The 25,918-nt window shown below is 39.3% G+C and overlaps 1 protein-coding gene across 1 annotated transcript in view; it reads right to left on the bottom strand.

Annotated features, from left to right (window-relative positions):
* RAB18 (RAB18, member RAS oncogene family) overlaps window positions 1–25,918 on the bottom strand; it is a 539,744-nt gene that overhangs the window by 25,849 nt on the left and 487,977 nt on the right. The window contains exons 2-3 of the mRNA XM_050804552.1: window positions 9,368–9,544; window positions 3,797–3,852 (exon numbers count right to left, since the gene is read on the bottom strand). Of these exons, the coding sequence (XP_050660509.1) occupies window positions 3,797–3,852; window positions 9,368–9,435 (124 nt within the window). The 5' untranslated portion in view covers window positions 9,436–9,544. The remainder of the gene's footprint in view (window positions 1–3,796; window positions 3,853–9,367; window positions 9,545–25,918) is intronic.

The raw sequence follows: 25,918 nt of genomic DNA, 5'->3' as shown, positions 1-25,918 counted from the left end.
TGGAATGCTGGGTTTGTGTGTCAGTTTTTCCCTCTCTTTGTTGTTTTTAGCTAATTGCCAACAAAGAAAAATGCTAACTTTATAGTACCATCTGCAATTGCAAATCCAACAATTATCTTAAAAGAGTATTTTATACAAGACGGAAACTTAAGTGTCTCACTAAGTTACTAAAAGGTAACAATACACTTTCCTTACTACTATTTTACTGTGGGGTAAAACACCAATTTTGCATAAAACACTAATTTTCACAAGGTCATTAAGTAATTGTTTTTATTTTAAAAACTCATGTGTGGGCTGGGCGTGGTGGCTCACACCTGTAATCCTAGCACTTTGGGAGGCTGAGGCAGGTGCATCGTTTGAGGTCAGGAGTTCAAGACCAGCCTGGCCAATATACTGAAACCCCATCTCTACTAAAAATATAAAAATTAGCAAGGCATGGTGGCACGCGCCTGCAATCCCAGCTTCTTGGGAGGCTGAGGCAGGAGCATCACTTGAACCTGGGAGTTGGAGACTGCAGTGAGCTGAGATCATGCACTACTGCACTCCGGCCTGGGCAACACAGAGAGACTCTCATCTCAAACAAAACAAAAAAAAAAAAACAAACAAAAAAAAATATATATATATACACATATATTTACATGTTATTACCTAAGGCAGAAAGTAATCTGATGCTTCAATGTAAAAGATACTTTGTTCAACATATTCAAGATCCAGGGCCTATTTGGGGAACAAATTATATATATTTTCACCAGCATACTATAATCTTAATATTTGTCTTTGCAGAAGACAAAGCCTTTTTAGTAATAAAGACAACCCACGATTTGGCATGCTACTAGTCCCCAAATTCCATTTGAGTTTGTAATGTAGACAGTTAATATTATATGTATGTTCATTCCTTCAGTAAAATTTTAACTTTAGGCAAGTTTATTTTTCTGCCAGTTGCTACTGCTCTCCTCCTGGCTAGCCATTACCAATATGTACTCAGACAGGTTTTGACCAAAGTAAGGTTTTACTACTAAGTAATTTTTATAGGAGTAAATAATACACCAGTCTGGGCACAGTGGCTCACACCCATAATCTCAACACTTTGGGAGGCCCAAGGTGGGTGGATCACTTGAGGCCAGGAGTTCAAGACCAGCCTGGCCAACATAGCAAAACCTGTCTCTACTAAAAATACAATTAGCCAGGTGTGGTGGTGCATGCCTGTAGTCTTGGCTACTCAGGAAGCTGAGGCACCAGAATCACTTGAACAGAGAGGTAGAGGCTGCAGTGAGTCAAGGTTGTGCCACTTCATTCCAGCCTGAGCAACAGAGCAAGACTCTGTCTCAAAAAAAAAAAAAAAATTAATTAATTAAATAATAATAATAAAGCCAAATTACAATGGATTTTGAATTAGTGTTTTAAATGATTCCCTTTCCTATGACACAAATAACAGTAAATCTGTAAATGTTAATATCATGCAAAAGCTAAGTAATGCCTAATTTATTGAAAATTTACAGGCACCATGAGTTCATATGAGGAAAAAGAAACAAACAAACATGAGCTCCTCCTGAGCTGGGCATGGTGGTGCATGGCTGTGGTTCCACCTACTTGGGAGGCTGAGGCAGGAGGATCGCTTGAGCCCAGGAGTCTGAGGCCAGCCTGGGCAACACAGCGAAACACTGCCTCATAAAAAAAGAAAAAAAAGAAAGAGCTCTTACTTACAGAATTCCAAACAAGATATGTAGACAGAGTGATGGCATTTTTTTAAAAATCCCCATTTGATAACAATCACAGTTGGAATGACAAGATCATATACTGTCCTTATCACTTGTCACAGGCAAGAATTATCAATGGATGCTACAACAAGAGGGCAAAAGGTGTAAGAAGGAGGATACCTATATAGTCTCAATGTATCTCTCTACAATAAATATATATATTAGTTATGAAGGGAAAAATAATAACTTCACAGAGGAGTAAGCTGGCATATATCACCTTAAGTAACCAAAGTCCCACCACTAGTAAATGGGATAAATAGACACAATGTGCCTCCTAACACTATGCTCTGGAAAACACTTCTGTGGGATTCCTGCCAAAACTGCATAATCTGAATCTAACTGTAAGGACACACCGGACATACACAAATTGAGAGACATTCTACAAAATAATTATTTACTCTTCAAAAATGTCAAGGCCCTGAAAAGGCAAATGAAGACTGATGAATTATTGATTAAAGAGGCTGAAGAGGCTCGACACGGTGGCTCAAAGCTGTAATCCCAGTACTTTGGGAGGCTGAGATGGGTAGATCACTTGAGGTCAGGAGCTCAAGACCAGGTTGGCCAACATGGCAAACCCTGTCTCTACCAAAAATACAAAGAAAAATTAGCCAGGCGTGGTGGCATGCGCCTGTAGTCCCAGCTACTCAGGTGGCTGAGGCAGGAGGATCACTGGAACCTGGAAAGTGGAGGTTGCACTGAGCTGAGATGGTGCCACTGCACTCCAGCCTGAGCGACAGAGCAAGACTCTGTCTCAAAAATAAATTAATTCATTAATTAAATAAAATAAAAGAGACTAAAGAGAAATAACTAAATTCAACATACGATCCTGGACCCAAAACAATTATTTGTCTTTTGCTATATGAGACATTAATGGAACAACTGATAAAATCTGTTAATAGACAATAAAATGTATCTATGTTCATTTAAGAAATACACATTAAAGTATGCAGACATTGAAGACATCATGTCTACAAACTACTCTCAATTCATTTTTTTAAAAAAGAATACTGTGTGTATGTAGAGAGAGAACGATAAAGCAAATGTGACAAACATTAACATTTAGAGTAATTTAATAGGATACACATGAATTATTTGTGCTATTTTTACAAATCTGTGGTCTGAAATTGTTTCACAATAAAATTTTAAAAATAGACATACAATAAATGAAAACAAAGGCAGTTAAGAAAAACTCTTTATTTTCCCTGACAATAATGCTAGGATCATCTTTACTATATTCTCCTCATCAGATCATGAAATTTTAAAGCTGGAAAAAAAGTATTCTCTCTCCCCAAATCCTTCCAATTTACAGATGAAGTTAGTAAGTCAAGTGACTTCATCAAGATTACACATAATTCAAGGCAAAGCCAACCAAGACTATTATCTAGCTCTGACTCAGCTCAGCTACCTTTCAACTATTCCAAGTGGTCTCTTCATCCTTTTACGTTATCTACAGTCTAAACACATGATACCAAAATACTTACCTCTATCTTCTCATATATTCTCATAAGTTAGTGTGACTAACCACTTTCAGGCAATCTAAATTTTATCCTTAAAAGGCATTTAAGTATCATTGCTCCTAACAATCCTTAATAACTAGTATCAATACATATGTAAAGATAAGAATACATGTCAAACACTGTAGCAAATGCTGAACATACAAAATTAATACACTCTGTTAGGTCCATAATGACGGAGACCAAGTTTCCCTGGCATACAATAAGTATTCAAATATAACTGTTGTATATTACAAAATAAAAGACAATCCAAAGTATAGAAAAGAAATGTGCGTACAGAAAATTACATTAGCAGTTTTAATAAAGTGCCATGAGACAACAGATAAGGAAGTTATTTTCTCTTGGTAAGATCTAGAAAAGCTTCAGAGATTTAATGATACCAAAATAAGTCTTGAAGGACAAATAAGATTTCAACAGACATGGAGGCAGTGGGGTGGTGAGAAGAAGGTAGAAGGATTTAGATTAAAAAGGCCAAAGGCAAGAAAATACTGGCCATTTCTATAGAATTTTTAAACACAGGCTTACCTATTGTTGCTGCAAGTTCTGGATCAAATGTATCATCTGTGAACCTCAAGAGCAGGCTGAAAGAGATATTAAAAAGACAGGTTGGGAACTTGAATTTTCTCATCATATGATAAATGTGTTCATGACTATTTGGTCACACATTATTAGATGCAGATAATGAATGATGTAGGCCTTCTCTTAGAGCAGGTATACACAGAAAAATTAAATTACTAGAGCAGGTATACACAGAAAAATTAAATTACTAGAAAGGCAATTTAAAAATCCCAAGAGCAAAGTAGTTTACTATTAAATATATTCCCCATGGTCTCCTACACAATCCCCCAAGTACAAAAGGTGGGGGTTTTTGTTGTTGTTGTTGTTGTTTAACTGTTCTGGTATGTCCTTCTGAGAAAAATGATACTAACAGCATGTCATGCTTTAACTGACATAGATGAAAAGGGAAAAAATAAAGTCCCTTAGAATGCAACAAACTAGCTTTTAAAAATCTGATTGTGTAATCCACTCTGAATTCAAGCAAAACCAGAAACATATCAAAGCCGAGCATTCTGTAACACGCAGTATGGCTACTACCTAAGAGAAGATATAGTAAAAAGAGAGGTAAAAAGAAAGATCACACGACAGAGTAGGTAGACTCGGGCAAACACCAGGTAGAGTGTATAAAACCAAGTAGGCAACTGGAGGCTACTGGAGGCTTTTAAAGAAGTTATGACAAGTACTGCTCTTTGTTTTAAAATGTTAATACTAACAAAAAATAGAAGAAAATCAACGGAAGACAACTGCCAAGGTTATGGCAAGAGAGAACGAAGGACTAAACCTAGGAAATGATAAGAAACCAGAAAGGAGGGATAAAAGATAAAGACGCCTAGGGATAAAAAGGGATAAAAAGCTAAAGATGCCAGATTAGAAGGGTACTCTAAGATTTTACATCTTCCAGAATTATTTTACTTACTACGAAGCAGAAGTGTCAGTTATTAGAAGCTCTTCAAAAATGAAATCTAAGCTTTTGTTAAAGCCCTTGGTTTTAAAGTCATCCAACCTTCCCTCATGTTAACTTCTGAAGTATAAGACTATCCTAATTGACCTGTTTGCATGAATAAAATCAAAGAAACAGCCATCAGGTATCTAAATTATAGAAAAATCTTATGACTTTCTATAGGTTGTGATTATTGCTGGTAGAGGTATGTTTTGTCCATAGAGTTTTTGCAAAATATAATGGCCTCCTGGTAGTTTCCAAACCCACTGTCATTAATTATATTTGAAGGATTAACTCTCCCTTACTGGTTTTGTTTTCTTGTGTTTACCATAAAACCAGCATCACAAAATCAAAGTAAAACAGAAGAGTCAAATTCTAGATTTATCCACCTAACATCTTGACTATATTTACTTACTTGGAACGTAGGTAACAATACTAGTAAGACTCTTAAAGACTACCTATAAAATTTTTCTTTTCTCCCAACATACTCAGTTAACTATAATTTAAGAAAAGATACATAATATCTACATGTGGTCACCACAGAAAATATTACTACAAAAACTTAAGTTAACATTACCTTGTAGACTAGTTGTAATAATATCATAATAATACAATAATGATGATATTGGGTATTATTTACTGAACACATGGCAATGTGCAGACACAAAGTCAGAGGTTTTTCTCTCATAATTGCTAATCCTTAAAAGGCCTTTGTTATTAACAGTACTTCATCAGGAGAGGCAGAGAATTGGTGGCATGGTGTGAAGCAACAAATTTTAATACAGGCTCAGGGTATACATCAGATCTTAGACAGGGGTATCCCGGTAGCCCAAAAAGTATTCTAAATTCTATGTATGTCTTTTTCTAGGCAGAGAGTCCATTTCTCTATTAGACTTTGAAAGGGGGAAGAGAGTTCATTTCTCTATTAGATATTGAGAGGAACTGACAATCTCAAAATAATTAAGAAGCCCTTTTTTTTTTTTTTTTTTTAGAGACAGGGTCTCACTCTGTCACCCAGGCTGGAATGCAGTAGCACAACTGCAGCTCACTAATCCTCCCACCTTAGACCCCCAAGTAACTGGCACGACAGGTGTGCATCACCACGGCTGGCTTATTTTTTTATTTTTATTTTTTTAGAGGCATGGTCTCGTTATGTTGCCCAAGCTGGTCTCGAACTCCTGGCCTCAAGAGATCCTCCTGTCTCAGCCTCCTGAGTAGCTAGGATTATAGAAAGAGCCACTGCACCTGGCAGAAGCACCATTCTTATAGTATTGTATATTTACACACTCATATTTTCAAAGTTAAAAGAGCAAAATGTTTCCCATGCAGAAGTAGAGATGGAAGGAGTAACTATCGCCATGGCACCTAGATGCGACCAAATTTATAATAAACAGTGTGATTATGACTAATCTGCATTTTTTAAATTTACAAATGAAATTCACCAAAAAAAAAACAAAATGGGAAGGCAAGGGGCATAGGAGGGACAGCAATTTAGATAATAGGTCTCTCTAATCCCTTTCAGTTCTCAATACGTTCTGCTACTCTTTCCCTCACCAGGCCTAGCCACAGAATCCTAGTCTTATACATTTAGGGTCTGAGAGGTTTCTATTCCAACCCCTCACTTTTGAAATGAAGGCCTACAGCATTCAAGTATTACACACAAGGTCACACAAGTGGCAGCCCCAGTTTCATAATCGTGATCTCCTGACTACTATCACATACCCTTTAGACTCTCACACTATGAAATACACTAGAAAGTAATCCACTAATTCGGATTAAACATATCCTTTGTTTTCCCCCAACAACACAAGTGCTATCTCACTTCCACTAGCTCCAGCTCTGTAATGAAACAGAAACCAACTTGGTTAAAACAATCCTTTAAGATCATATCCATGACAAACGTTTTTGTACTAATTCACTTTAAAAGGCAGAGACTTCTATTTTGGTAGAGTCATTTATTCTCATCTTATCCAGAAACATAAGTGTTCAAGATTGCTTTCCATAGCATATCACATAGGCAAATAATGTATATCCAGCTAGACAAATAAGACAACTTTCTCACTATATGTAATCCTTTCACGAAAGAAACAAAGAGTCAAAATCTTGCTGGGAGCAGTTGATAATCCACTGCCACGTATTGAGGAAAAAGTTTAAAACACACTAGGCCCATGGTAAATGTGTTTCCGTGACATGAACTAGGGAGACTGATAAATCCACTTAACAGGCCTTACTCTACAAGGAGAACCTTGGTTGGGTGTCATGGCTCGTGTCTGTAATCCCAGCAATTTAGGAGTATGAGGCAGGAGGTTGGCTTGAGCCCGTGTGCTTGAGACCAGCCTGGGCAACATAGGAAAATCCCATCTATGAAAAAAATTTTAGAAGTAGGGCCGGTTGTGGTGGCTCATGCCTATGTTCCTAGCACTTTGGGAGGTCAAGGCAGGAGAATCTGTTGAGCTCAGGAGTTCGAGACCAGCCTGGGCAACACAGTGAGTCCTCCTCTCTATAAAAAATAAAAAACACTAGTCAGGCATGGTGACTTGTGCCTATAGTCCAGCTACTCAAAAGGCTGAGGTGGGAGGATCACTTGAGCCCAGGAGATTGAGACTGCAGTGAGCTATGATCATGCCACTGCACTCCAGTCTGGGTGACAAAACAAGACCCTGTCTCAAATAAACAGTTGGTAGAGCAGAGGCGTTTTGTTTATATACTCCAGTTAACCTTCCAGAAAATTTTAACACGCCCTAACTTGTCATCCATGCAATACATTTAGAAAAAGTGCTAACAGACCATGTATTGGGTTGAACTACATGAAATGACAATCAACCATTCTTGACTTCAAAAACACTAATTTCATATGACTGAACTTAAATGAGGACCATGTCTCAAGGAAAAAAGGAGAAAAGAAAAAGAAAGATCACAAGGCTATGAAATTCCTATTAAGACAATGTTTACATTAACTTTTTAACCCTCAAATATGCATGTGCAATAATAGATGATCATGTAAATAATTTTACTCATCCCTTTTACACACACACAGACAAATCATGCTGGTTTGCTAATTCATAGTATTTCATTATTCTATTCCTTGGTATGTGCAAATCCTTCATTCCAGTAGATACAGAGTACATTACATGAGGAACACTATGAAAACGTGTTGTCAAACTGGTGGCTCATGCCAGTAATCCTAGCACTTTGGGAGACCGAGGTGGGCGGATCACAAGGTCAAGATCGAGACCATAGCCTGGCCAACATGGTGAAAATCCATCTCTACGAAAAGTACAAAAGTTAACTAGGCATAATGGTGCCCGCCTGTAGTCCAAGCTCTGGGGAGGCCTATAGTCCAGAATCGCTTGAACCCAGGAGGCGGAGGCTGCAGTGACCCGAGATGGCGCCACTGCACTCCAGCCTGGCAATAGAGCGAGACTCCGTCTCAATAAATAAATAAATAAATAATATCAGAATATATAAATAATATCAGAATTATCAGAATAAGTTTTCACATTCTGAAGAAGCTTTTAAAAAGTAAGACTTTACGAAGTGACTTTTACAAGTTATTTGAGGAGAGCTTTCATTCTAGCTTGTAGAATGAAGGCTACTTCAATTTATGAAATATAAAAAATCATTTGAAAGATATGTGTATCAGAAGGTATAGCTAAAATATGAAACTGATTACAGCCCCCGGAGTGTAAATGCGGTTTAAGGATCAGGACGGCCTTGAACATAACCTACTCATAATCAGACGGCAAGAATGACATCACCTGGAGAACTCTGTTCCAAGACCTGGATGAAATCACAACCCTCTAGCAACATCCACCTAGATCCATGTCTTACCTTATACTCAACTCCACTGTCAATATTATTTTCCCCAAGGAAAAAAGTCAAAAATGAAAAGACAACACTAATCTTCTGTCTCCATAGGATGTGGGAAAATGAGAAATAACAACTACATTTTATTTTCAAAGGTGACCCACGGCTGAAGCACTCGGACCTTAGACTAAAGCGAAATTTTCCAGCAGTCACAAGATCCAGGAGTTCTTCCACAGCCGACTAATAAAAAAGTAAAAGAAGCGACATTAAGCTGCGCCCAAACAGGCCAGGAATGGGACCTAAGGCGTCACGAAACTTCCCGAGGATATTATGTATTTAGAGAAGGCCCCACAGAAACCCTCAAGTGGGAAAGTTATGTCTCCCGGGTCTCGGGGTGACAGGCAGCCTGAACCCCGAAGAGTTGGAGGCAAGGCGCCCCCCGGCCAGATTCGGGCCCAAACCAGCCCGCCACGCCCTGAGCTCCGCGCAGCAAACCGGCCGGCGGAGCGGCGGCCCTCCGAATGGTGTTTTCTCCGCGCCACAGGAGGGAGAGCGACTCAGAGAACTTGGGCCTGGCAGAGGCCGGGAACCAGCCGCGCGGGTGGGGCGAGGGGAGGAGAAGCCGCGGGAGAGCGCAGCCCAGAGGCCGAGGAGGGCGCAAGTGGAGCCGGCTCGAGCCCGGCCCGCGCCCGCCGCCGCAGTTTACAGTTCCCGTCGCGGCCCAGGAGACAGCAGCCACCGGGACAGAAAGAGCCCAGTCACCCTCGTCACGACCCGCACGCCCGCCTCACCTGGACTTGCCCACCCCACTCTCGCCGATGATGAGGATCTTCAGGGTCGTCAGCACGTCCTCGTCCATCCTGACCCCGCTCCGCTCCGACCCCAGCTGGCGGCCCCGGTGCGCCTCTCAGCCCTTCAGCAGAGAGAGCTGCTGCGCATGCGCATCGCTCCACGGCTGCCACCTTCCTTTCACACCGGGTGTTCAGGCTGCCGAAGCCCTGGACGCCCCAGTTCCGCCTTGAGGTAGCTCCACGGCTGCGCAACCCAGAATCCCCGGCGTTTTTCCGGACTGCGTGTTCCTCCCCTGCGCAAGCGCAGGTGGGGAGAGCTGTGTGTGACTTCGTTGGCTTCTTCATGAGGTCTAGCTCCGCCCCAACCTCAACCTAACCCTCCTGTCGAGTCAGTGGGAGGACTGTCAGGAGAGTATCAAGCTGTTTTATTTCAGCAGCTGCTCATAACAGCTGCACTGCGGTGGTTAAAGCACTGTGCTTGAAGCAGATTATCTTAAATTTAGGTCTACCTCTACCTTATAACTGCCTGTCATACTACTCTGAGCTTTTCTTCATCTCTGAGAGACACAGTAACACTTCTTAGAACATCTGCTTCTTATTGTTATGAAGGTTAAATGAGTTAACTTGTGAAGACTTTTTTTTTTTTTTTTTTTTGAGACGGAGTCTCGGTCTGTCGCCCAGGCTGGAGTGCAGTGGCCGGATCTCAGCTCACTGCAAGCTCGGCCTCCCGGGTTCACGCCATTCTCCTGCCTCAGCCTCCCGAGTAGCTGGGACTACAGGCGCCTGCCACCTCGCCCGGCTAGGTTTTTTTTTGTATTTTTTAGTAGAGACGGAGTTTCACCGTGTTAGCCAGGATGGTCTCGATCTCCTGACCTCGTGATCCACCCATCTCAGCCTCCCAAAGTGCTGGGATTACAGGCTTGAGCCACCGCGCCCGGCGTGAAGACATATTGTTAACCAAAGCGCTCTATAAAAGGCGTGATCAGGTATTAACTTGCTGGCTTCCCCTCTGTTAGAGTGGAGAGCACCCTCCACACCCTAATTCATCTTGAAATGGAGGCCTAGACTTCAGGTAGGTCAAGTGCATTACTTCTGGCGGTGCAACTTCAAGCCAACTCTTCTCATAAGAACTGCTACACCCACACTGCAAGAAATGTATGTCTACACCTTGCCTCCTGCATTAAGTTGTAAATCTTAGTGAAGACACCAAACCTCATTCATAATACTTAGCACAGTGCCTGGTACATGGCAGGCACTCAATAAACCTCAGTTCTCTTGTCTGATTTCCTTGTACCTGCAGCTAATGTCATATACAATAGATATTTGATTAAAGACTACATATAAATAAAATTTCAAATGTTAAGAAATTAATTTGTTAAATAGCTGGAAAAGCCCTTTCAAAAGATATCCAAATGGCTTCACCTCCTTCAGGTCTTTGCTCAACTGTTGCATTCTTAAAGAGGCCTTCCCTGTCCATTCTACTGAAATATGCAAATCCCTCCAGCATTCTCTAGACCTCTTTACATTGTTTTTTCTGCATAGGACTTAACCACTCTCTGATACACTATATATTTTACTACTTTATTAGAAGTCTCATGAAGGCAAGGATTTTTTGTTTTGTCTACTGGTATGTCTTCAGTGTCTAGAGTACTTCCTGGCACATAATGTGTGCTAAATAAATGTATCCTGAATGAATGAATCGAATGAATGTTGTAGAGTCCATTCCTAACCTTAGAGAATAATGTCAATGAAACAACCTCCCCTTCTCATCAAATAGCCCTTGAAATTTCAGTCAAGTCTATCTAGCTTACTTTTCATCACGACAAAAAGACCTTATTTATGAGGTTCACAGTATTGTCAAGCTCTCCTGCCGTGGGGTCCCCAGATCCCTAGAAATTCCTGAAAACCTTTCAGGGGGGTTGCAAGATCAAACTATTTTCATAGTTAATATTTTTATGCACATTCTCTAATGATAATATAATGGAGTTTTCCAGAGGCTATATACTAATAACATGTAATAGCAAAACAGATTGAAGGCAGAACAAGATATGTGAACTTAATGGTTTTCTATTATATTAAGCCAGATATTAAAGGGATTTCCTAAAATGTAAAACATTGCCACTGTTCTCAATTTTTTTGTTTTGGTTATTTTCATAAATATTTCTATTAACTGGTAATAGGTTTATTATTGTTTTTACATAAATTAACATGTTTAAAATTTTCTCAGTTTTAATTTCTAGTAGGATAAATAAGAGATGTAATCTCTTTGGGGTTCTTATAATCAAAAGCTCTTTCAGGTCTTCAATAGTTTGTAAGATATACAATAATTTGTACAACCAAAAAGTTTGAGAACCATTGCACGGTACTATTCACACCAAGATAAATACAAAAACAAAAACTTAATCAATAAATCCAGGGCGATCTCTTGCAACCTGTAATACTGTTGACAGACTTTGGCAATATCATTTTCTCTTGGATTTCCTCCATCTTTTGGCCATTTTCTCTCTTTCTTTTACTTTTCTTTTTTTCTTTTTTTCTTTTTTCTTTTTTCTTTTTCTTTTTTTTTTTTTTTTTTTTTTTTTTTAACAGATGGGATAGTGCTATGCTGCCCAGGGTGGTCTCTAACTTCTGGGGTCAAGAAGTAACCCTCCTATCTCAGCCTTTGAGTAGCTGGAACGGCAGGCATGCATCACCACGCCTAACTAATTTTTTAAAAAGTTTTTTAGAGATGGGGTCTTGCTATGTTGCTGGTCTCAAACTGCTGGCCTCAAGCAATCCCCCTGCCTCAGCCTCCTGAATTGCTGGAAGTACAGGCATGCACCACCTCTTGGCTATTTCTCAGTTTGTGTTTTTTTTCTGTAATCTTCTTGCTCATTTTTTAAACAATTTTGTCTTTAGGATTTTAGCCTGGTTTTATCTTCTTGCTCTACTTACACTGTCCCCGGTTGCCTTCTTGGCTTCTTCATCCCCAAATGTATATCTCTGGCTGAGATTTTTCTCCTGAGGTTCAGGCCAACATACACAACTGCCAAGACATCCCTACATGGGGGCTGGCAATAAACAGATGTATGTAAAAGACATAAGGAATAATTGTCCCATGCTTAGTGAAGGAGAGGGAAAAAAAAGGGAAAGAAAAACATCAAACATTTCTCCAAATGTTTCAAGCCTCAGCACTACCAATCCAAGAGAAAACCCAAGATAGAAACAAGAAGGAATATGAGCTTCGTTTCAGCCATAGTGAATTTTATGTAAAGGTGAACCTTGAAGGCAAAATTTTTCAGAACTCTTTTAGAGCAGTGGTTCCAAGATTCAGGGCAGATAGCAAGACACTAAAAAAATGAACCAAGGAGATGGCATTCCTAACCAACAATTTGGCCTAGGTGTTCTGTTCTATATGGTATTATCCTTACATCCCTGGAAAACAGCCAAATCCTTTCTTAGGTTTCAGACATACCTGACTGCCCTTTCCCCTGTGGATCCATCTTCTAGTATTAATTATTTTTACCATACTCCAAATATATGATCACCTCATAAAGAAATGTCTATGGCAATATTCTTAAGACCTGAAGTTTGGGATGAGCAATGAGCAAGCCCAGTACATAGGAAGAAATTGAAATAGCGATACCACTTGGAGATGTGATGGAGAAGGCCCATCACATGTTGCTGTCAGTAACATTCCTACAGCGGGCAGCCCCAGAGATAGACAACAGATGACAGATAAAAACAGATTCAGGCCATTGACTTTTCTCCACCCTTAGTAATCGCATCAGTAATGAAGAGAAGAGAAATGCTGCTTGGAGAACTCACATTCTGTGAACAGGTACCAGCATGAGCACTGTGACTCATGGCTTATGTAGGACTGCTTGGGTCCAAGTGTAACAGGCGTCTGTGGCTGCAATTTAGGAGTTTAGTGAGCGAAGTCATACAGCATGGCCACCTCCGCCCCCAGCTCCATTGTCCCTGGCTGAGCTAAGGTTCCAAAACTACCCTCACCCTCTCCAGGCACTGCTTCTCCTTGCCTCGGTTGGTATGCACAGGAGCTTTGGTATGCAGTCACGGAAGAGTTTACCTTTTGTTGTTGTTGTTGTTGTTGTTGTTGTTAGAGATAGGGTCTCACTATGTTTCCCAGGCTGGACTATAAACTCCTGGGCTCAAAAGATCCTCTTTTCTTAGCCACCCAAGTGGTTGGGACTTCAGGCACATTCCACCATACCTGGTTTAAAGAGGAGTTCATTTCATTGTTTAATTATTTGGGTGAAGACTTGGGGATTAGAGAGAGGGGTTAGAAGTAAAGTCTGTGGAAGAGGTAGCTGAAATGTCATTTTGACCACTTGGGTGGGGTTTTAGCCCTGTGATTAGAAGGGTCAGGGTCAAAAGCTGGAGTAGCTGCTTTAGGCTTGCAGGCTGACACAAGCAGCGCTGTCTGAGGGTCCATGGGACAGGATAGCTGGGGCTGAGAAGAAGGTCATTGCACTGTTTTTTCCATTTGACCCCAGACCCTTTTCCAACCTTCTCTGTTACAATCTGTATAATATCACCTTCTACCAAGGAACTTATTTTACAGCAGAAGTGTGGCTGTGGGTTCAGGCATGCCCTTGGACTTCACTGGTGTTATCACCAGACCCCACCTCAGGAAGCAGCTACTATGATAGACAATGGGATGGTCCAATGCCCACTCAGTTAAAGTGCCAGCAGGGAGATAATATTCTGTCAGGTTGCACTGCTGCTCTACAGGATGTAGTAAAAACTTTAAACTTGCAACCTACAAATGATGCTGTTTTCCTAATAAAATTCAGAGTCGATGAGGAGTATCTGACCTCCTGGGTCTATATTACATGTTCCTCTTATGTGACTCCCCAAGCTGACCCCAGCACTCAGTGGGCTATGGTAACACTATCTTCTGCCTTTGCTTCCTCAGATCTAGGGTGGAAAAGGCTGCCTACCGAAGTTAATCTCTAGGTTCCTCTTTTCCTGGTGCCCTAACCTGACCATGCTGCTGTAAACAGTCTTTTGGTTATACTCCATACTCTCTTGAGACATCTGAGTTCGATTTTGTTTCATGCTGGGACCCTGACTAACCATTCTGTTCATTTACTCATTGACCTGAGCACCCAAAGCTCACTTCCTTGGAAGAATTAAGAGACAGCATCTTCGGCACAAACAGTGCTTTCAGGAAAGTTACCATCAACAATGATGATGAAACTTTTTTTTTTTTTTTTTTTTTGAGACAGTCTCACTCTATTGCCCAGGCTGGAGTGCAGTGGCGCGATCTCGGCTTACTGCAAGCTCTGCCTCCGGGTTCACGCCATTTCCCTGCCTCAGCCTCCCGAGTAGCTGGGACTACAGGCGTCCACCACTATGCCCGGCTAATTTTTTGTATTTTTAGTAGAGACGGGGTTTCACCATGTTAGCCAGGATGGTCTTGATCTCCTGACCTCATGATCTGCCCACCTCAGCCTCCCAAAGTGCTGGGATTACAGGCGTAAGCCACCACGCCTGGCCGATGAAACGTTTTGAAGAGGCAGTTTTCTCGCTATGTTCCCAGGCTGGGGTGCAGTGGCTCTTCACAGGAATGATCATAAAGCACTGCAGCCTCTAATTCCTGGGCTCAAAGGATCCTCCCGCCTTAGCCTCCCCAGGAGCTGGGACTATAGGTGCATGCCACCATGCCCAGCTATGATTATGCAACTTTAAGAGGCTTTGTGGGCAAGAGACATCAATCCATGATAGCATGAGCAGGAGGAAAAGATGGCAGAGTCAATATGATAAAAGCCTGGGATCCACATAAATAGTCAACTGATCTTTGACAAGGGGGCAAAGGCGATACAATGGATAGGAAATAATCTTCTCAACAAATGGTGCTGGAAAAACTGGAGAGTCACATGTGAAAAAATGCATCTAGAAACAGACCTTACACTTTTCACAAAAACTAACTCAAAATGGATTACGGACCTAATGTGTGACACAGAACTATAAAGCTCCTAGAAGATGTCATAGGAGAAAATCTAGATAACCTTGAGTATGGCAATGACTTTTTAGATACAACACTGAAGACGTTTCATGATCCGTGAAAGAAACTGACAAGCTGGACATAATTAAAATTTTAAAAATTTTCTCTGAGAAAGACAATGTTAAAAGAATCAGAAGACAAGCTACAGACTAGGAGAAAATATTTGTAAAAGATGCCTCTGCCAAAAGACTGCTATCCAAAATGTACAAAGAAACCTTAAAACTCAATAATATGAAAACTAACAATCTAACCAAAAACTGGACCAAAGACCTTAAGAGATACCTCACCAAAAAAGATGCACAGATGGCAAATACGTTTATGAAAAGATGCTCTAAATCATATGTCATTGGGGAAATAAAAATTAAGAAAACAATGAGATACCACTACACACCTATTAGGATGGCCAACATCCAGAACACTGACAACACCAAATGCTGAGTAGGATATGGAGCAACAGGAACTCTGATTCATTGCTGGTGGAAATGCAAAATGGCACAGCAACTTTGGAAGTCAGTTTGATGGTTCCTTATACTACTACATTTACAGACTCTTACCAGGCAATTCAGCAAATGTGCTCCTTGGTATTTACCCAAAGAAGTTAAAAATGTATGTCCACACAAAAACCTGCCCTCCTATGTTTGTAGCAGTTTTATTCACAATTGCCAAAACTTGGAAGCAACCAAGATATCCTTCAGTAGGAAAATGGATATATTAACTGTGTTCGAGCCAGAGAATGGAATATCATTCAGCATGGAAAAGAAATGAACTAACAAGTCATGAAAAGACATGGAGGAAACTTAAATGCATGTTACTCAGTGAAAGAAGCCAATCTGAAAAGTCTGCATATTATATAATCCCAACTATATTACATTCTGGAAAAGATACAACTATAGACACAGTAAAAAGATCAGTGGTTGGTAGAAGTTAGTAGGGAGGAAGGGATGAATAGGCATAGAATAAAGGATTTTTTTAGGTCGGCGAAACTACTTTCCGTGATACTATAATAGTGGATACATACCATATACATTTATTCAAACCCATAAAATGTACAACAGCAAGAGTAAGCCCTAATATATACTGTGGTCTTTGGGTGATAATGATGTGTCAATGTAACTCCATAAATTATAACAAATATAACACTCTGATGGGGAAGGATTTCTTTTTTTTTTTTTTTTTTTTTTTTTTTTTGAGACAGAGTCTCGCTCTATTGCCCAGGCTGGAGTACAGTGGCACAATCTCGGCTCACTGCAAACTCTGCCTCCCCGGTTCACGCCATTCTCCCACCTCAGCCTCCTGAGTAGCTGGGACTGCAGGCACCCACCACCACGCCTGGCTAATTTTTTTTTTTTTTTTTTTTTTTTTTTTTTGTATTATTAGTAGAGACGGGGTTTCATCATGTTAGCCAGGATGGTCTCAATCTCCTGACCTTGTGGTCCACTCTCTTCAGCCTCCCAAAATGCTAGGATTACAGGGGTGAGTCACTGCTCCTGGCCTACTGTCTATTGTCTTTGCCTAATTTTGGTATTTTATGCTGACCTCATAAAATTGGTTGGGAAGTCTTTTCTTCACTATTTTCTAAAAGAGATTTTGGAAAATTGACCTAAATTCAAACTTAACTCTTCCTTAAGTGTTTGTAAAATTTACCAGTGAAAGCATCTGGGCCTGGTGCTTTATGTTTTGGAAGGTTATTTGTTATTGATTTAATTTCTTTAGAAGTTGCATGGAATTGGTTTTATTCCTTCTTTATATGTTTGGTAGAATTTACCGGCAAAACTATTTGAGCCTGGAGATTTCTTTTTCAGAAAATTTTCAACGGAGAATTAATGATTTACAATAGTCACAGGACTATTAAATTATCTATTTTATTTTGGTCAGTTTGGGGAGTTTGTGTTTTTTAGAAATTACTCCGGTTCAACTAAGCTGTCAAATTTATGTGAGGGAAGTTGTTTATTATCTTTTTAAAGTATGCAGGGTTATATAGTGATTTCCCCTAATTCTTTCCTGATATTGGTAATTTGGACTTCACATTTTTTGTGTGTGTCACTCCTGCTAGAGATTTATCCAATTTATTGATCTTTTCAAAGAACCAACTTTTAGTTTTATTGACTTTTCTCATTTTTCTGTTTTCAATTTCATTGATATTCTTACCTTTCTTATTTCCTTCTTACTGCTTGATTTTTGTTCTTGTTCCTCCAGTTTTACATAAGGAAGTTTGGTTATTGATTTGAGATCTTTCTTCTAATAAAGTATTTAATGGCAGAAAATTTCCACTAAGCACTGATTTAGCTGCATCCTACAAATTTAAATATGATATATTTTCATTTATTTCATAGATTCCTGTAACTTCCCCCTCTTCCGTTATGGCTGTCTTGTACATTACATCTACATTCATTGAAATCCTCACCAGACATTGTAACCACCCAGTGGGTTCACCTTGCCCGCTGCCTAGACAGAGCCAATTTATCAAGACAGGGGAATTGCAAGAGAGAAAGAGTAATTCACACAGAGCCAGCTGTGCAGGAGACTAGAGTTTTATTATTAATCAAATCAGTCTCCCCAAGCAGCACTCAGCGATCAGAGATTTTAAGGACAACTTAGTTGGTGGGGGGAAGCCAGTGAGCCAGGAGTGCTGATTGGTGTATCAATCTGGGTGGTGCCAGCTGATCCAACAAGTGCAGGGTCTGCAAAATATCTCAAGCACTGATCTTAGGAGCAGTTTAGGGAGGGTCAGAGTCTTGCAGCCTCCAGCTGCATGACTCCTAAACCATAATTTCTAATCTTGTGGTTAATTGGTTAGTCCTGCAAAGGCAGTATAGTCCCTAGGCAAGAAGAAGGTTTGTTTTGGGAAAGGGCTGTTATCCACTTTGTTTTAAACTATAAACTGTAAACTAAGTTCCCCCAAAGTTAGTTCAGCCTATGCCCAGAAAGGAACAAGGATAGTTTAAAGGTTAGAACCAAGAGATTAGGTTAGATTAGCTCTGTTTCACTGTCTCAGTCATAATTTTGCAAGGGAAGTTTCAACATTGTTAAAATTTTTGCTTTCAAACATATTTAAAGGACTAAAGAAAAAATAATAGCCCATTATATATGCCCATATACCTATCATTTCTGTTGGTTGTTCTTAATTAATAGTTTTCCAAGTATACTTAATCTAAGAATGTCTTCCACTTTTATTCCTGAAACATATTATTTTTTACCAGACATACAATTACGAATTAACAGTTATTTTCTTTCATCACTTGAAAACTGTCTCACTTTTTTCTGGCCCCTATGGTTTCTGAGGAGAACTCCACAGTCATTTGCATCATTCTCTCTGTATAAGTAATGAGCTATTTGTGTCTGATGGCTTTCAAGACTTTTTATTTGTCTTTAGTTCATGGTTACATGTGTCTTGGAGTGGGTTTCCTTGGTTTTATCCTATTCAAGGTTTGCTGATTTCCTTAAATCCGTAGGTTTATGTTGTCTGCCAAATTTCAGGATTTTTAGCCAATTTTTTAAATAGTTTTTTTGGCACCACTTTTTCTTCTCTCTTTCTGGTGACATAAAGGTTAAATCTTTCGTTATTGTCGCACAGGTCCCTGAGTCCATGTGGGTGTTTTCATATCTTTTTCTCTGTTACTCAGAGAAATGATCTAATGATCATTTCTATTGAAATTTGTTCACATATACTGGGTCTTTCCTCTGACATCTCTATTTTGCCATTAAGCCCATACAGTGAGTTGTTTTTGTTTTTGTTTTTTTTAGTTTCAATTACTGTGTTTTTCAGTTCTAAATTTCTATTCAGTTTTTATGGCTGGAATACAGTAGCTATTCACAGGCATGATTATCGCACACTACAGCCTCAAACTCCTGGGTCCAAGCAATCCTCCTGCCTCAGCCTCCAGGGTAGCTGAGACTACAGGCATCTGCCACCATACCTAGCAATAATTTCTGTTAAATAAAAACTGTAGGAGGTCACTTTTTTGAACTAAGCTCTTGCTCTAGGCCCCAAAAGACCAGACTAAAAATCAAAATGGAGTCATCCATGCTACAGTTTCATGTCACCAAACCCAAACTAAGTTGTTACCTGACCTTCAGAGAAATCGCAAGAGACATAACAGCAATCTTCAGTCTAACCTTCAATCCCTATGATAATGAAGCTTCCTCTACTTAAATCCTTACACAAAAGAAGTAGCCTAAGAAATCTCGACAGTGTTTTCGTGGACAATATCTGTGTCCATAAAGTGGCTGTGCTAATTTATGTTCCCACTAACAGTAAGAGTTCCCTTTTCTTCACCACATCCTTGCTAGTTTCCCTTTTCTCCACATCCTTGCCAGTATCTGGGTTTTGTTGTCGCTGGTTTTTTGTTTGTTTGTTTGTTTTGTTTTGGGGTGTGTGTGTGTGTGTGTGTGTGTGTGTCTTAATAGCCATTTAACTGGGGTAAGATAATATCTCATTGTAGTTTTGATTTACATTTCCCTAATGATTTGTGATGTTGAGCATTTTTTCATGTACCTGTTGGTCATTTGTATGCCTGCTTTTGAGAAATATCATTCATGTCTTTTTCCCACTTGCTTATTTTATTACTATTGAGTTGAGTTCCTTGTACATTATTGATATTAGTCCCTCGTGGGATGAGTAGTTTGTGAATATTTTCTTCCATTCAACAGGTTGTCTCTTCACTCCGTTGATTGTTTCCTTTGCTGTGCAGAAACTTTTTAGTTTAATATTGTCCTATTTGTTTATTTTTGGTTTTTTGCCTGTGCTTTTGAGGTCCTAGCCATAATATGTTTCCCTACACCAGTGTCCTGCATTATTTCTCCCGTGTTTTCTTCTAGCAGCTTTATAGTTTTGGGTCTTGCATTAGTCTTTAATTCATCTTGAGTTGATTTATGTATATAGTGAGAGATGGGTCCAGTTTCATTCCTCTGCCTATGGATATACAATTTTCCAAACACCATTTATTGAAAAGGGTGTCTTTTCCATAATGTATGTTCTTGGCACTTATATTAAAATTCAGTTTGGCTGTAAATACATGGATTTATTTCTTGGTTCTCCATTTTGTTCCATTGGTCTAACTGTCTGTTTTTATACCAATACCATGCTGTTTTGGTTACTATAACCTTATAATATATTTTGAAGTCAGGTAGTGTGCTTTTAGCTTTGTTCTTTTTGCTCAAGAAAGTTTTGATTATTCACGCTCTTTTTTGGCTTCACATGAACTTTAAGATTTTTTTTTATTTCTGTGAAAAGTGATATTGGTATTTTGATAGGGAATGCGTTGAATCTGTAAATTGCTACAGAATAAAATAAAATAAAATAAACATACATTATGGAAAAGACATCCTCTTCAATAAGTGGTGCTAGGAAAATTGTACATCCATATGCAGAGGAATGAAACTGGACCCATCTCTCACCATATACAAAAATCAACTCAAGATGGATCCCATGAGCATGGGATGTCTTGTCTGTGTCCTCTCAAATTTCCGTCATCAGTGTTTTGCAGTTTGTCTTTAGATCTCTTTCACTGCCTTGGTTAAATTTATTCCTAAATATTTTATTTTGCTTTGTTTTGTTTTATTCTGTAGCTATTGGAAATGAGATTGTTTTCTTGATTGCTTTCTTAGTTCATAATTGGTGTGTAGAAATGCTACTGATTTGTATATGTTGATTTTTTAACCTGTACCTTTAGTGAATTTTTTTTTAATCAGATATCAGAGTTTTTGAGTGGAAAAACTAAAACTTGGACTTCTTTATGCTCCTGCAATCCCACTACTGGGTATTTATTCAGAGGAAAAGAAATCAGTATATCAAAGGGATGCCTTCACTCTTGTATTTACTGCAGCACTATTCACAATAGCAAAGATACAGAATCAACTTAAGTGTCCATTGACAGATAAATGAATAAAGAAACATGGTACATGTACACGATAGAATACTACCAGCCATAAAAAAGAATGAAATCCTGTCATTTTCAGCAGCATGGATGGAACCGGAGGTCATCATGTTAAGTGAAATACACCAGGCACAGAAAGACAAATATCGAATGTTCTCACCCATATGTGAGAGCTAAAAAAGTTGATCCCAAGGAGGCAGAGTAGAACGATAGATACCAGAGGCAGGGAAGGCTATGTGCTGGGAGTAAGGGAATGAACACAGATTGGTTAATGGAACAAACATACATTTAAATAGAAGGAATAAGGTCTAATGATTGATAGTGGAGTAGGGTGAGTATAGTTAACAACGTATCATATATTTCAAAATAGCTAGAAGAGACAATTTGAAATGTTCTCAAAATATAGAAATGATAATTATTCAAAATTATGGACACCTGAAATATCCTGATTCGATTATCACACATTCTATGCATGTAACAAAATATTACATATACCCAATAAATACATGTGAATATTATATATCAATAAAAAAATTAAAACACACAAAGTAGCCTGAAGTAAACTGATATTAACTAATCAGTTATTTTTCTATTGTTCTTTCTCCCTGTCCCAGCCTTACAAGAAAAACAATAGCTTTGAAATAACTAATATGCTTTTTGTTCTTTGCTTCTGCTTTCTGCGGCTCTTCTCTGTCTATAAAGTCAACCTCTTCTGCTCAGCTCATCAGAGCATTTATTCTGTTTTATGGAATGAAGTTTTGCCCTATTCTATAATTGCAATGAAGCTAATTGAAATATTTAAACTTGTCCTACTTTTGTTCTTTGATATTTCAAAATCTGCATCATCTCAGTACTGGAATCTGCTTATTGTCTTTTTGAGTTGTCCCTGATTCTTTGTAAACTGAATAATTTTGGATTATATTCTGAACAGTTTACATGTTATATTATGAGACTTTGAATCTTATTTAAATCCTATGTAGAATGTTTACATTTTGTTTAAGCAAGGAGCTTACCTGATTGGGTTCAGGAAACAAATTTCAACCTACCTTCTTCAATTTTCAACAATATTGCATGGCTATTGGATCTATCCAATGTATGCACTACCCAATGGCCATTTTGGCATAAGAGCAGTCATCTTTGGTATGCTGAATAGGATCAGACCCAATTTTGTGATCTTGGTAATTTGTCCAGGATAGTTACCCCTACCATGCCATGAATGTTCATAACTGAGCCCATGTCCATGGTCATGATAGAGGCAGGAGGCAGACAAATCCATGGCAGACAGAGGCAGGTCCCAGTGAAACCCTACCTTCAAGTCAAAGACAGTCCCGTGTAAATCCTTGCACCGGATTGAGAACCTCTCTTCCCATTTGGTGTGCTTTCCTCGGATTGATTCCCACCCTTCACCTATTTTACATATACCAACCCTTTCCTAATTGGTTTTCTGAACTGTTGTGCCCACCTTTGAGTGGTGCCTTTGTTTTAGCCTTATTTTTTGCATACTCACAAACCAATCAGCACGCATTCCCCATTCTGAGCCCATAAAAGCCCCAGACCCAGTCACACTGAGAGACCGCCAAACTTCAGGTGAAGGATCACCCTCACATCCCCCATCTTCTGAGAGCTGTTCCATTGCTCAGTAAAATTCTTCTCCACCCTTCTCACCCTTCGATTGTCAGAGTAGCCTCATTCTTCTTGGACATGGGACAAGAACTCAGTACCCAACAAATACAGGTACAAAGAAGGCTGTAATACTGTGGCCTTCTGCCCTCTGCCATCAACCCAATTATATTGTCAAAGGAGTATCCATTTAGAAATAGACTGCCTCTCCCTCCACCAAACGAACAATGAGCCAGCCCAGCACCATATCAAAATCTCTTGCCCTACTGTTCTCATGTGAGAGTACTCATGGCAAGTATGCCTATAGCTCCAGTGCACCAGTAGGTGTTGGCAAATACACACTATGGAAAGTCTAGGCCCCTACCTAACTCTCCTACCTACAGCACTTGGAGAGTCAGAGCTTCTCTACTCACAGTGTCAACTGGCTGGAATCTGATCTATGAATCAGGCCAGCTGGCTAGAATCTGCTTCCGGCCTCATTCCTGCCAGCCCCATTGCCTGGGGGCTGTGTCCTGTTCTTTTTCTCTAGTTTTGGGATAATTCTTAGAACAACCTGGCTCTGTGTCTAATACTCCCACTGCTACTGTTCCAAAGCATGCTTGTGTCTTTGTCTTTTAGATTAGGTTCTTCTTGCTGATAAAGTGAACTGAATCTGTCCATGTCTGTTAGTTTTGATCTTTTGTTGATAGGACAATTCTCTCACTTTCTATTTACTATAATTTTTGTATCTGCTTTTTATTTTAATGCATTGACTACCATTTTAGAAAAAATAAAATAATAGTGACAATAACATGCATCACTTTTTTTCTTATTTCTAATTTTAGTGGGAATATCTGTAGAGCTTCACCTATGGTTTGTCATTTCTCATAACTTATTAATGTAATGTATTATGTTGGATCTTGTAATGGATTTTGTTGTATTATTTTATCCTAAGATTTATCTTGATTCATCTTGGTAAGTTATTCCTTTATATATTGTTCAATTACATTTTCTGACATTTCATTTATGAATTTGCATATGTAGGCATATTCCCAAGTGACACAAATTCATGTTTCCCTTTAACTTACTGTCACTTAGATATGGGAGAGCATAGCAGGCACTGTTCTAAGATAATCATTGATATGGTGTACACGCAATTCTTTGTGGAAGACTAGATATCTACTGTTTCTTATTACCCCAAATCCGTTTCTCCTGGTTCAGTTAACACACTCGTATTTTCCTTGAGAAACCTCTCGCTTAATGTCCTTTGAAAGAAGCTGATCTCCTATCTCACCAATTCCAGAGGGTGCCCATTAAAAAGGTCCAGCCTATCAGCTCAGTCCACGCATGAAAATGATGTAATTCAAGGATGGGTACATTACTCAATGGGGTGAAATTCTAGGACTCTTGCAGAAACTTTGAAAAAAGAGAAGTCCATTTTGCAAGAGATGCCAACAGGTTAAGATAGGGCCCTAGAGGTATTAGGAGCCCTCTAGCTACTGAGAATGAAAAACCTAAAAGAGAATAGCACCCAGAGCAAAGAAAGTAACTCCAAAAGCTGGAGACAGCTCCTGGTACCACCACTGGATCCTCTGGATTGAGTCAGACTCACAGCCAGATACTCATAGATCTTTCTGTGACAGGAGCTAGTTTCCTTTTTTAAAGAAAATTATGAAATATTTTAAACATATACATCTATAGGGAATAATATGAATAACCAGTTTTATCAAATGTATTAAGCATCAAACATTATGTTATTAACATGAAGCACTAAACATTAAAGACAATTTCAAGAACCCCCTGTGTGCTCCTCCCTGATACAATCTATTATTTTCCTCTCACCCAGAGGAAAATATGATATGATATGAAAATTGATATGGTTTGGCTGTGTCCTCATTCAAATCTCAACTTGAATTGTATCTCCCAGAATTCCAAAGTGTCATGGAGGGGACCCAGGGGGAGGTAATTGAATCATGGGGTCAAGTCTTTCCCATGTTATTCTCATAACAGTGAATAAGTCTCACAAGATCTGACGGGTTTATCAGGGGTTTCCACTTTTTCTTCTCCCTCATTTTCTCTTGCTGTCACGATGGCAGCCTCTCGCCATGATTCTGAGGTCTCCCCAGCCATGTGGAGCTGGAAGTCCAATTAAACCTCTTTTTCTTCTCAGTCTTGGGTATGTCTTCGGCGTGAAAATGGACTAATACAATAATTACTGTCATAAATTCAGTGTTTGTCATGCCTATACATGATGTTATATTTTTACCTACTTATTTATGCATCCTCAAACTTAACAGAATTTAATATTTTATTATTTTATCAAATTATACAAATACTTCTGCAATTTGCCTTTTTCATCCCGGGGGTTTAACTATGTTTTGGGGGTTTAACTATGTTGAGAGATGTAGCTGTAGTTCATTTAAAGTGCTGTATTCTATGGCTGTAATAAAAAAGTAAAAAAAAATAGTAGATGTTGGCATGGATGCAGTGAACAGGGAACACTTCTACACTGCTGGTGGGAATGTAAACTAGTACAACCACTATGGAAATCAGTGTGGAGATTCCTTAAAGAACTAAAAGTAGAACTACCATGTGATCCAGCAATCTCACTACTGGGTATCCACACAGAGGAAAAGAAATTATACGAAAAAGATACTTGCACACACATGTTTATAGCAGGACAATTTGCAATTGCAAAAATGTGGAACCAACCCAAGTGCCCATCAATCAACTAGTGGATAAGGAAACTGTGGCATATATATATATGATGGAATACTACTCAGCCATAAAAATGAATGAAGTAATGGCATTCGCAGTGACCTGGATAAGATTGGAAACTATTATTCCAAGTGGAGTAACTCAGGAATGGAAAATCAAACATCGTATGTTCTCACTCATAAGTGGGAGCTAAGCTATGAGGGTGTAAAGCCTTAAGAATGACTTTGGGGACTCAGGGGGAAAGAGTGGGAAGGGGTTGAGGAATAAAAGACTACAAGTAGGGTGCAATGTATACTGCTCAGGTGATGGGCACACCAAAATCTCACAAATCACCACTAAAGAACTTAC

Source organism: Macaca thibetana, chromosome 9, assembly GCF_024542745.1.
Source record: "Macaca thibetana thibetana isolate TM-01 chromosome 9, ASM2454274v1, whole genome shotgun sequence".
Taxonomy (NCBI): domain Eukaryota; kingdom Metazoa; phylum Chordata; class Mammalia; order Primates; family Cercopithecidae; genus Macaca; species Macaca thibetana.
Note: the sequence above shows the minus strand (reverse complement) of the source record. Positions and strands in the feature narration are given on the sequence as shown.